Genomic DNA, 13,711 nt, shown 5'->3' on the forward strand with positions numbered 1-13,711 from the left:
AGCAGCTCCTATCCTGCTGTTGTGAAGAAATCAGTGAGCCGGCAGTGCATATTACAGCCGATAGCTGCCCCGACTGGCAGCGCTCATTCCCAAATAGGGATAAAAAGCACCTTCTATACGTTGGCTGCAAATTCCAGAACAGCAGTGAAGGGTCAAGGCTTCTAACAGCTTGTGATAAAACAGTCCATCTGTTTTAGCAGTAAGATTTAGAATTATCCACAGGGGATTAATCCTTAATAAAATCTAACTCTCCTGAAAAAAAAATATTACCAATTAAATATTTTCCACAGAATCCTTGAGGTTGTGAGGCGCCTCTGGAGATCACCCCATCCAAACCCCTGCTCAAAGTGTGGTAGATCAGAGCAGGTTGCCCAGGACTATGCGTAATCGGATTTTGGATGTCTCCAAGAACAGAGACTCCACAACCTCTCTGCGCAACCTGTGCCAGTGCTTGACCGACTTCACAGTTAAAAAAAAAAAGTTTTTTCTTACATTTAAAAGAATTGCCTCTATTTCAGTTTGTGCACATTGCCTCTTGTCCTGTCCCTGAGCATCTCTGAGCTCCACCTTCTTTACGTTCTCCCTTCAGGTATTCACATACATTGATGAGATCCCCCCGAGTCTTCTCTTCTCCAGGCTGAGCAGTCCCAGCTCTCAGCCTGTCCTCACGTGAGACATGCTCCAGTCCCTTCATCATCTTTGTGGCCCTGAGCTGGGCTCTCTCCAGTAAGCCCATGTCTCTCCTGTACTGGAGGGCCCAGCACTGGACCCAGCACCCCAGCTGTGTCTCACCAGTGCTGAGCAGAGGGGCAGGATCCTTTCCCTCGACCTGCCTCCTTACCACAAAGGTGCATCATCTGAAACACAAAAGGAGGCTGAGGGGAGACCTGATCGCTCTCCACAACTACCTGAACGGAGGGTGTAGTGAGGTGGGGGTCGGTCTCTTCTCCCAAGTAACAAGTGGTAGAGCAAAAGGAAAGTTGTGCCAGGGGAAGTTTAGATTGGATATTAGGAAAAATTTCTTCACCAAAAGGGTTGTCAAGCATTGGAACAGGCTGCCCAGGGAAGTCGTTGAGTCACCATCCCTGGAGGTATTTAAAAGTCGTATAGATGTGGCACTTAGGGACATGGTTTAGTGGTGGACTTGGCAGTGTTAGGTTAATGCTTGGACTCCATGATGATAAAGTTCTTTTCCAACCTAAACGATTCTATGATTCTATGATAAGGTTTGATTCACCTGGGCAAATCATTGTGTTATAATAACCCCTTTCCTAACCCAAAGTAATTTCTAAGATCACAAACCTTTAAAACCTCATTCAAGTAGTTACCTCATCAATACAATTATTCATACAATAATCATAGGCTTAAATCATTGAAGTCTTAGAATTTCATCACTCATTCTTTTCTCTTCATTATCCTCATGTGAACAATTTCACAGTGACAGTTCACATCCAGATAATCAAATGCTATATATTTGCTGATTTCATAATTTATTTCTTGCATGCATGTTGCATTCTCATGTGTTTCATAACATTTTGTCATTATCAGGATTTAAAATTTTGAATATAGTAGACAAGTATAAGCATGCATTCAAACCCATGGCTGATGCTATTAATTTACTATTTTTCTGTCAGTCTGCTCTTTAAAGACAGAATAATACGTAATTTTGTACAAGGCTATCCAAAAGTAGATAATTTTGAACACTAGCTAAAATGATGGCAACTATTTTTTTTAACATTAAGAAACAAAACTGGTATTGAGCAATTTTGGTTTTCGACAACTAGGTGTCCACATTGCCATGAACAAATCCTATGTAACTGTGATCACTAAACATCACTGTCACCATCTTCACTTGTGGGTCAGCTCCTTCATGAGCCAGCATTATACATGTCGATTAAAAAATTACACATAAACAGGAAAGGGTGATTTCAGCAGAAGAAGCTAAGGACACGGGCACTTGCTGAAAAGGTAGCCCAGGAAAAAAACCAAAATTGCACCTATGAGAGGTCACTGTTTTTAACAGAAGTCAGCTTCAGTGGCTGTTTTTCTTATACTTTATCCTAACCCTAAGGTATTCCAGAAAAACTCTTTGACCCTTTATGTTTGTAACTTTGCTCTTCACTGTCACATACCAGAAATAGGCTGGTATATGACCATATGGGGCAGTCTATATTTTTTTTCACTAAGCATGGCATGGCTCAATCGCTTCCTTCCAATAAACAGCCAAGCTCCTGCTGCAATGTAGATCCAGGAGAATTTAGACCTGAGGCTGCATTCACATACTCAGCAGTGCAGAGACAACTAACCAAAAACTAAGTGAACTTGTCTGCTCTATTTAAAACCTGACCTCTGCCTGGAGGCAGGTGAAGGTTTCCTGAAGCAACCACCAGCATGTACTATGAGGATGTGCTTGCCCTTGAAATATATAAAAATATATCAAGTCAGATCAGCTTGGCACTGGAAAGCGTCTTGACACACTGGTTAGCACCAAGCACCCCACAGGGATTTACAAGATTTATAAAAATCGGCTCTCTATCATTTATACTGTTATATTTTCCCACACCTTTTTTTCATACTACGCAAAGAAAATAAACGTGTGTGTTGAAAGAGCTATGACTAGAAATAGACTTACAGATACGCCTTGAAAATATATACTCCCACAGCTTGTGAGTGAATTGTTCATGACTTTTACAAAGGAACCGTGTGCTGCTGCATCACACACAGGCTGTGCCACTCCACCTGCCAGCACATGAGGAGTGCTCCTGCTAATTGCTTGATCCTGAATTAGCGAGGAGGGACTCAAAACACTGTTTAGTATCAAGCAAAGTCCTTGCAAATATCACCTTTTTTGTTGTCATGCTCTAAAGTTCCCTGCTCAAAACCTCATGCGTGCACAAACCACTTCCCAGCTGTAAGAGTGGCTCCTGCTAGCATGCTGATTAGTGGAAAACACAGTTTTACAGCAATTAGGGGCTATCAGGCACCTCTCTTGCCAGCTTTGGTTGCAACTGGCCCTTGCAGGTGTTGGCGGTCCTCCCGTGCTTTCGTTTCATGTGAGCAGACATTTCTCCTGCTATTTCTCCCAAAGTGAAAAGACAAGGTCAGTGGCTTTCTCTCACCTATGTGCTGTCCATACATGTGATAGTAGAAGCTAAAACAATAGGCTGTGTTCGTAGCTCCGTAAGGATTTTTTGGAGCAACACTGAAAACAGGACTAACAAGTCTGGCCTTTTCTCCTTCCAGCCTGGGACGTGATGTCTCAATGTACATGTAGAAACCTAGGGGAAGTCCAAATGGAAATCATTAGGTTGCAGTCTTCAAAGTCCAACACATATACATGCAGGAAGACACCAGGGCTATCAAGAATCTTGATTAATTTTTCATATTCATCTGACATCACCATGGTTTCTGGGACATATTTCTTCTACATTAAGCCCAAGTCCTTTCCACAATTGTTTCAAAGACATGTTTTCTACCAAGAGTAAAATCAGGGCTAGCAGGTCAGTACTCATAAACAACTTCAAACCAATGTAATATTGTCTATGCACAGGAAAAGAAAAAAATATTTATGATGGGGTTCAGACTTCGGTCTCAAGGTTGCAATTTGTTCCTATAAGCAGTGAGTGAGGACGACTTTTAAAATAAAAGGAAAATATCTTGATGGAAACCTTTCAAGGAACATTCTCAACTGGCCATGTCAATCACATGTTCGAAAGCTCACTTTCATTAAAGAAGACAATATTCTTTTGTTCTGATCCTGGACTGTGCCAGCAACAGAGACAGTATTGACTTAATTCAACTAAGCAAATACAATGCAGTATGATTTTTTCCCCTTTGGTAGTGCAAGCAGGGGGCATACAATAAAATAGCATGAGTTACTGCAGTACTTGATAAATTCAGCACAATACGTCTGACTTTTCAAATGCAAATATACACTACAGTCAAGATGGCACGCTTCTGTTAACTGGGGTAGCAGATTGGAAATTACACATTTTAGCAACACCCAAAGTAAAAATGGGGCAAAAAAAATCTCATTGTGACAGTCTGAGAGAGTCCAAGTTAGAATTTAAATGACATAAAACAGAAGAATATTTCAAGATGTGCCAGAATGTTTCCCCACTAGACTATAATGTGAAAGCAATCGCTTTGAAAATGGCACAATAGAAACAATACAAGATGGTTAATGGCACCATTAGTGGGTTGTGCTTCGGGACCAGCCACACATCTAAGCATTGGCAATTTCTTTTAGAAGTCCTTGAAGTATGCTTATTCTTGGTATGATCAGGAAAAACGACGTAGCTGGCTGAATTGGCTGTCCTGGACAGGTCCTTCATCCCAAGAGAGCAGCAGAGGGGGACCAGGCACACTGCTGGGGCTTACCTTCCTTGGAGCCAGTCCGATCTGCGTTTGGCCCCGTGTTCGGGGTGTATTTTGTGTCTCTAGTGGCAGTGCTTTGTTTTGTCCAGTCGAAATTGTCCGTGTCGTCTTGAGTGAAAAGGCAAATGTTACCATCCTCAAACCCACAGTGGAACTCTCCTGCCAATGCAGAAAATGAGCAGAAATTTAGCAGCTGAAACTATTCATCCCATGCTACTTTGTCAAAATACTTGTCAATTATAGCAAACACATTGTGGGATGATGCTTATTAACAGCACTGGAAAATAGACATACATTTATTTTACATCAGTTTTCAGCCTTTAGTGTATGTTTTCTTTTGCAGTAACCTCAATGAAAAAGAAATCACGGTCATCAGTCTGTGTTGGTGTTACTTGAAATTACATTCAAATCTTATTGTATAGCTCCTTCTCACATATTCAGATGTATATAATTGCCCTTAGAGACACTATCTTTTCTTACCCAGCTAACATTTCTAAAAAGCTGAGAAAAACGGGCAGCTTTGTCCATAAAACATGAACTATAGGAAAAAAAGTGAGACGTGGGTTATTCTGGTTTAGGGTTAAGAACGTTAGGGAAAAGAGGACAGCAAAAAAAAAAAAAAAAAAAAAAAAGAGGACTTTTCAAAATGAAAACATTATCTCCAAGTGACATCTCCTAAACTATTCTTGGCTTTCAATAGGGATGGGAAGGGAAGTAATGGCTAAAATGACAGCAAAGGAGCTTTAGGGTAGACATGACAATCTCTAAAAATCAGGACAGTGAAGCACATGAATGGATTGCTCAGGAAGAGCACTGAGTCCCACTCACTGGATTATAATAACCAATTAGACAAATACCTGGGAGGAAGGTTTAGCTCTATCTGAACCTATATGGGCAGGATAGGTGACTGTATCGTCTCCTGAAGACACCTCCTAGACTTTCACTAAGATTTCTGTTATGTACTTGAGGTCAAGTGGTAAAAGCTTAGGTCTAAAGAATAAAAATGACAAGAACCCCAAAGAGGATTACTGGGATCCTCTCCTTTGTGAAACAGAGGTCCATGAGACACACCAGTCCAGTGATCCTGCCTGCTGGGTGATGATGGGATGAGAAAGTCCTACTGTTAGACATTTACGAACCAAAATTAATCAAAACTTCAAGGTTCAGTTTTCATCTCAGAACAGAATAAGGCCCCATTTAGTAAAATGTGCAAAAGCTTAATTTTATGCACATGAACAGTTCCTGCTGAGTTTACTCTTCCAGCAAAGCCAATTGATTTATCTGAGAAAACAAGCAAAGCTCTCTTCTCTAGGGAGAATGCAGCTGTCTGCACACTGTGTCAGCTACGGCCTTCTTTATAGGGGTGCAATTTATATTCATTGTTATGAGGAACTCTAACACCAGGCGTCATGGGATTATTCATCTGTGTTAAACTGAGAAGGTATATAAATGTTTGCAGGTTTGGGGTTTCGGTGAACTATAAATCCACTTAAGCCACTGGAGCTTCACTGTAAATCAGTGAAGACAGAGGGACCTGGAGCTTAGCTTGGATATGTACTGCTAAGCAAGGATGCTGGTCTGAAGCTTATTTAAAATCAGGTAACACTGCAGGCTGAAGAAGCAGGCTTGAAAAATTCATTCCAAACCACAAGGTGCATTAGGAGTGATTTCCAAGTCTTCCTCATTCTGCTCCTGCCCATCCAAAGAGCAATGCAAACTGTACCCCCTCCCCAACAGTCAGCATAAACCACCATTCTGTAAAACCAGGTTATCACAAAAATGCAGTCCACAGAAACTTCCTTGGCTATCTTGGCTATTAGCATCTCAAGCAGATTGACTTGATTTCTCAGTAAATCCATCAACTTTATTAGGTCCTCCAGGAGAATTAATTTCCTAAACACAGTTCCTGAACTGGAAAACATGACTGATAACCATCGGCATGATGGGAAGCCAATTTCAGGACCTTGCACCTTGGTTTGGTTCTGGAAGCAGGTCTTCTGAATCCTGAATTTTGAATGATGAAAAAGTGGCAATACAGAAAATCGTTCAATGGAGGAGCAGCATCATGAGCATTGCAGAGAAGTACTAGTAGAGGCCTGATGGTGGTTCTTCCTGAGAGATGAGGAAATCAAAGTACAAGGCCACAAGGAATACATATGGGCAGATTACATCCAAAATCCTCCGAGGGAGAAGCATGTGAATAGATGCAGACCTACATCTCTGTCTTTATCCCAAAGACCAGAAAGAAAATGCAAAGACCCTGACAAAGCTCTTGAAAGACACAAGGACTTGAATGAAGCAATCTGAACAAAATGCCTCTCTGTGCCTCTCATTTCCAAGAATACCTTTTACAGGACCTGAGCTCCAAATTCGCTTGGTTTACACTATATTTTGTGCATTTGGCTTCCACCTCCATTTATGCAAGCCCTTCCTATAGCAAAAATGGTGCTGCTTCTACACAATGTCATGAAATTAAAGGCCAAACAGTAGCTAAAGGAGAAAAGTTCTAACTACCAGATCCAGACCTGCAGCAAAGTGAATTAACACAAAGCATTTTCAGCCATTCAGCAGTTTCTAACACTGCCCCTCCAGTACCTTAAAAGCTGCATTTGCATGTCGCACCATGCCCTCAGAGCTTCATTAAGAAATTCCACATCAGCAGAACAAAAGATTTTTCTTCAAGTTAAAAAAAAAATATATATATATTCAGGCCAGATGAAAAAAGGTAAGTAAAAGTTTGCCATTTAATAGGAACACACTGATTTCATGTGGGACTCTGCCATTTGGAATACATCAGAAAGGGTTAGTGCTAAATATTCTTGGCACTAAACACTTCTTAAAAAATGACAGAAGAATAAAAATGGGAAATAGTTCCCCAGGATTAGCTCAGTACTTTTCTTATGCAAGAAGTAGGAGCATTTAAATAGGTCTGGATGGTCTTGACCTGTTCATTAATGGGGCACACCAAGTGCAGGAGGAACAGCCAGCCCTTCCCCAAGCACCCATGGGTGCTCCAGCTCATCATGACACTGCTGAGACCACTATAGTTTGCTGAAAGCACTAACAATGGTGCTAATTAACATTAAAGACAGTGGTCAATTTTTGTCAAAGCGCATGCCAGCTCTGGCAGTGGATTCAGGTTATTAATAATTTCATTGTCAATTAGGGCAAAATCTGAAAGTGTTCTCAAGGTAAAATACTCTTCATTGTAATATGAATTTTTGTCATCTATTTCCACAAAATTCAAGTTGAATATGACTCTCTAACATCTAATCCTTTCCATTATTCAGGGGTAACATCCAGTTGCACTAATTGATATGAAATCCTTAGAGTTTACATTAAATGGTTTATATTGTATGTTACAAAATGAAATGTAGATCTGAGGCTACGTCTCAGGGTTTAAGTCATTTTATGCTACTCGCTTGTGTATTGCAGAAATTTCATAAAAAGGAAGGATTTATGCAATGTGATTATTCCAGAATTGAAGCAAGAGGAACGTGACTTTGGTTTCCAATACAGGTATCTTGTCCCAGCTGAATACAGCTCTTACTCTTCATTCACAATATTGTAAATAAAATCAGAATTAAGCCCAACAGGTTTAGAAAAACACAGAAGTTTTGTAGAAAGCAAGGATAATAATGAGATTGAGTTTGTTGTGGGAGGCAGAATCTCCTTCCTCCAGCTTACAGGTTTGAACCCATATGCAGACCAAGATTTCTTGCCTCTCGAAGGATTTCACTCAAGAATCCTTTGGGGAAAAAAAGCAAACCAAAATTTTACCATTTCTTTGGTTGTCTGAAAGAAGTTACACCGGGTACCCTCTAGTTCTGGTGGGCAAACTTTCCCAGTGCCACCAGTGCAGAGAGAGGCAGACAAAGAACTCAGATGAAGGGAAGGGTGGAGAGGTTGCAGGAGATGCCCTCCCTGCCTCGAGCTAACACGCTCCCTATGGCAAGGACCCTTCAGATGCCACCTGCACTCTGCCACGTGCTTACTAGAGCTATAGAGACATTTTGAAAATGAGACAGTTTCAGGTATTAAATTAATAGAGGACTACAGTGTGAAGCACTTGGGACTGCAATGCATTTTTTTCTTAACATCATAGAGTATATATTTAATATATTAATTAGTGAGGGTCTCATCTAAGTCAATGGGAGTGGTTCCTTCAGGTCCCGTGAGCTTTGAACTAAGCCCTGATTAATTATTAATGCATTGCACAAGATATTCTGCAAAGAAGTTTAAAATTTACAGAAAGGCTTAGCCGTCATGTGAGAGATGGAGAGAGAGGCTGCTCGCGCAGCCCGGCGCTGCTTTTCTGCCTGGTTATGGCTGCACTATACCAGCAATAATGGCAGACTGGATCCCGCTCCCTATACAGGAATATTTTTCACCTATGTTATTAAAAGCAAGAGTAATGGCAGAATATATTGCAACAGCAAAATGTGCATTCGCTGTGGCGTGGAAGAAAATAATGAAGTAGATAGATGTGGGGACTGTTAGGAATGGAGAGGTTTTACTGGGACATACTAAAGCTCCATCCCAGTCTCCTGTCTGCGACATTTTGGGGGATTTAGTGCCCGTGGAGAAGTGTAAGAACAAACTGTAAGAGAAGTCCTGCAACACCCCCGCGTCCGAGCACCAGCACATTAGCGAATACACAGTCGGAGTTTGCATTTTCAATCATGCCTGTGGAGCTGCCTCCTGTGCATTTGTCTAAACACTTTCACACCCTAGTTACACTTTTGGTCTCCACATTTCTCTGTGCAAATGAGGTCTGTGATTCCTGTATGCACTGCAACATTCTTCTTTTGGTTTTAAAGCTACAGATGAGCTTCTGACTACCCTGGGAAGTATCAAAATAACTCAAGAACTGCAAATGTAGTTCTTATGCAAGGATAAATGAATTCAGAACATTTCATAAACTGACTTCTTCAAGATTTTTATCACACCTGTTGAGGTGCAGACACTGTTCCTACACAGTACTTGAACTTTCAGCTATTTTTTTTACAAGTATTTAGCTACTCCTATGACTAAAGCACAGCATCACCCATACACACTGAGCTGCAACACCCACAAATGGACGTTATTTCAGAACATTAGTATTTTCCTTTCAATGAACTGTTTGGGCAGAGGGAAAGAAAGATGAGCTGGAGCTATAATTTTTCCTTTCTCCATCTACTCTTGCTTTAGCACCTTGGCAGAACAAGAGGAATGACACCTTCAGTCACCAGCCCAGCTTGCGCACAAAACTACGGTGGTCCCTGCAATCCATGGGCTGTAACTGAAAGTGAAACACTTATCATTTACTTTTTAACTGTAAGGGACAACGGGTGCAAGGACAACTCTTCATACACATAAAAGCTGGAAAGATAAAGAAATACTTACGTAGATGTGGATTTACTGGAGCTGGAAGACAGAGCAAAAATAAAATTAGCACAAAGAAGAAATTCTAATTCATCAGTATTCAGAATATCCTAAATTTCCTGTTGTTCCCTCCCCCTCAAGACCTTGATCATGGCTCCTACACCGAGACAGTCAGCAAAACTCTAACTTCCTTTTTGAGCAAATTTTGTGGCTCCCTGGCAATCCCAAGGCAATGATTTCAGTGAGAAACAACAGCCTCTCCCATCCACGATGTCTACGCTCCGTCACTAATACCTGCAGCCTGGGAAAGAAGATGCTGTAATTAAGCATCAAACCTAGATTATTGGCACAGATATTGTAAGGATGGGGACAGCTGCACAGCAAAACTCCAGGGTGATGCCTTTGTACAGGAATCCAACAAAAAACTACAGAAAGGATGAATTCATCAAAAGCAGAGGTTCTGCACTGGACCTTGCTCATCACTTAAAATTTCCTTTCAGCATTGTTCAAGAATACTTAACATAATGAATCACCCTTCTACTCAATGAATAATACTATTCTTCAGTTTAAGATGTCTGTGTACATACAAGTCTTTAAGAAACAGACAGCACTTGCATTCTTCTTAGAAATGCCAATTTTCCTTTTAAATAGCAGAAAACATACGCACAGCAAGTTTGTGAGAAGAGGTTTGAACTCATTGGACCAAGAGACACAACCAAGAAAAAACATGAGAGTCTTCTGGCACATAAACTCTCTTCTAGGGAGGATATACTTTAAAGAAATTTAAGAAGATGACAAAGGAAAGTGAAATGTGTTGTCCGAAAAAGCTGCCAGCAGCGTCAGCACACTCGGTGCTTGCTGGAGAAGCCGCATTCAGTGACCAGGACAGGGACCCAGCGGCACGGCTGGGTCCTGGATGCTGCTGTGCTGGGGCTGCGCTCTCAGAGGCAGACGAGCATCCGTGCAGCACCCCACCCCTCTGCATCCCACCTCTGCCCACTCCCCATCCCATGGCAGGAGCAGCCCGTGCCGACCCCTCACCTTGGGAGGCATCAAAAATAATTTTGCCAACATTGCGGAGAAGTCTCGAGATAACTTTGCTGAAAAATAGTATTTCTGTCTGTTCTTTTATGGGTCTGTGCAATGCCCCACACGGCATGGCAGGACTATTGGGTACTGGGAATCTTTGGGAAACCTGATAAAACTGGCACTCTTATTTCACAGACCCCTGGCAAAATTACAAAAACCTCTACATCCATAATTCTTTAATACTGAAGTTCATCTACTTAATACCTTAATAGGCTGAAACAGAATGATAGTCAAACAACTACAGATATATTAACTATGGGGATGGCTACCCAGGTTTAGGTCCAGAGTTACCTATACAATGCTAAATGTGGGAAATGGGCTTTGAATGAGAAATTAGTCTGCAGTTCTGTGCTACCTGTTTGCAGAAGGGTAAATTTGAGGATGGATGACTTATGAAACAGGGCCTTTCTGCTATAAGCCCTCATGCACGTGAGAAACAGAAGGATGCTAAACCCACAGCTGGAATTGCATGTTATTAACAGAAAGTTTGGCTTAAAATTTTATGTCCAAATAACAGGTACATCTGGTAATGCCAGACTTCAGTACAAGCGTTGTTCCCTGTTTTCCTGCTGCCCCTCCCATGCCATGTTTACAGACACGAGCACTTGCTTTGTGACCCCAGCCATGGATTCTGTGTAGATTAGATTCAATCTGAAGTTTTCAAAACAGCTCTAAATTAGCAACTCTGCCATTTTATCTTGCCTTCTCTGAAACAAATGAACAGTGATTTGCCCCAGTGCAATCTTCTTAAGAAACTTAGTCATTACATTATATTAGATAACCTCATAGCTTTTACCAACAAATTACCTTTCATTCTCCAAGAAACATTCATTTTGTGAAATCCTTGAGTGATTGAACTTGGAATTAGCTGAAATTGCTGGGAACTGCATTTACTGATGCTTGATTTGTAACTAAACGTATGGGCTTTTATGGAAACTATCATCAGCATGTAACCTTGAGTCATGCTATTCAGATTGTTCACAGCAGAGCAAAAAAGGCTTCTTGCCAAACTAGCTTCAGTTCACACTGATTGACAAAAGCAGAAAACAAATTGAAGCAGTTAGTCTGAACTTATCTAACATCATAAACTAGGAAAAAAAAAAAAAGACCACAACCAAATGAAAAGCCCAGAAATCTCACTATTCTAAGTAATACAGCCCACTGCTGTAAGACAACTTGTAATGGCTCTAGCTCTCACTGCAGAAAGATGAGATTGCTGCATGCACGACACACAGGTAGTAAGTTAAATCAGCCATAAAGGGAAATTAATGGATGACTGAGGGAGTAAATTCCCAAGGATGACTTTGAAATGCCTGGAAAATCTGTGCACCTCAGAGGGTTATCACTGCTCTGCTCAGCTGACCCTGGCTCGTGCTGGGAGGAAGGTTTTGCTGGTGGAGAATCTCGGGAGGACAACAAAGTGTCATGAAACGTTTGAGCTTGGTTAGAGCCAAGACGGATGATCCCTTAATCTTCCTGCTGTTCCCTAAGCAAGCAGAGAATAAAACCTGCTGGAATTTCAGTTTGCTGGATGATTTTACTTTTTGGTGATCTGTATTTGTGCAAGTCACAGCAGAAAAAATGTGGGCTGCATGGTTTTTCTTAATGCTTGCCCTTCTATTAGGTGTAACTGCATTTATACAAAGACAGTTAAATTTCCCACAGAACCTTCCCAACACAGACACTTGTTCAGCTTACAAGTGAGGTGGCCTTCAGAGACTGCAACGTTATGTCCTTCCTTTAAAGAAATAGCTGCAAACCAGCTTTCTTAACCGCAAAAAAGCATAAAGCCAGAGGTAAGTAGAAGCATGCTAGATATTCAGCTGCTGTATTTTTTACCACTGGAAACTGGTTACTTGTGGTAATTACAACCAGCACCTAAGAGCTTTAATGAAGATCAAGAGCCCATACCTCTGAGCACTTGGTTTGCACAGGAAAAGCAATCTTCACTGTAGAAACTGCTACTCTACAAGGACAAGGCTTTCTTCCTCCCATAATAGCAATTATCCTAACTTACTATTTATAACACTGGATAATAGTGGAAATGTATGTCCGTGCAAACTTATAAATCCTATCATTTATGCCCTGTTTGGTGCCAATTTTATTTTTCTGGGGCTAGAAATAGAATAATAAGAATAATAGCAATAAATACTAACCACAATTATATACTTGTGTTCCATACAGAATCTGGGGAGTAGCTAAACCTCATATGAAAACACGCAAGATGGACTACAAAGCAACTGGCCCCCATCGACTATCTGCTGCTGATTCTACGTACCAATAGTAGTGACATTGGGTTGTTGGCTGTTTTCATAGAAGGGAGCTAAACTTTCTTCTTTTATCACTGGTTAAATTTAAAAATATTTAAACATAAGTACACTTCTAAAACAGCAAGTGCTGAAGTTTTAATTGGAGTAGTTGGAGGACTTTACAGCCAGTTCGCATCAAATAGACTGACATAGATTTCTGTAAAGCGATGGAGATAATTTTTAAACTGTTACTATGAGACATATCTGCTGTTACTATGAGACATATCTATTTTGTATTAGCCTACAAAACACTCATTAGTGCTACTTAAATTGCCCTGTTTGTATTTACTTGGCAGACTGTGTTCACTAGCAGAGTAACATATGTATCTACCAAAGAATTTCTCAAGTGACGTTTGGCTGTAATTATCAATGTCGCTCCTACTGTGATGATTGCTCTTTTCTCCCGTCCTTTCGGCATGCAGAGGAAAGAATAATTCATGGCAGGTGAGGGATTTCCCTATGAAATGCTTACGCCATGGGTAAGTTTTTGATTCATGGGATTGGATACTGTGGAGTTTTTATTTGTATTTACAGCCCCCACTTGGGATGGCAGGGTGTACTGTAAAGAGCTC

The 13,711-nt window shown here is 40.9% G+C and overlaps 1 protein-coding gene across 1 annotated transcript in view; it reads right to left on the reverse strand.

Annotated features, from left to right (window-relative positions):
* The window catches only part of MDGA2 (MAM domain containing glycosylphosphatidylinositol anchor 2), a 382,446-nt gene that overhangs the window by 12,162 nt on the left and 356,573 nt on the right, over positions 1-13,711 (reverse strand). The window contains exons 14-16 of the mRNA XM_075029427.1: positions 9,763-9,783; positions 4,381-4,536; positions 3,120-3,278 (exon numbers count right to left, since the gene is read on the reverse strand). Of these exons, the coding sequence (XP_074885528.1) occupies positions 3,120-3,278; positions 4,381-4,536; positions 9,763-9,783 (336 nt within the window). The remainder of the gene's footprint in view (positions 1-3,119; positions 3,279-4,380; positions 4,537-9,762; positions 9,784-13,711) is intronic.

Source organism: Buteo buteo, chromosome 6 (assembly GCF_964188355.1).
Source record: "Buteo buteo chromosome 6, bButBut1.hap1.1, whole genome shotgun sequence".
Lineage (NCBI taxonomy): Eukaryota > Metazoa > Chordata > Aves > Accipitriformes > Accipitridae > Buteo > Buteo buteo.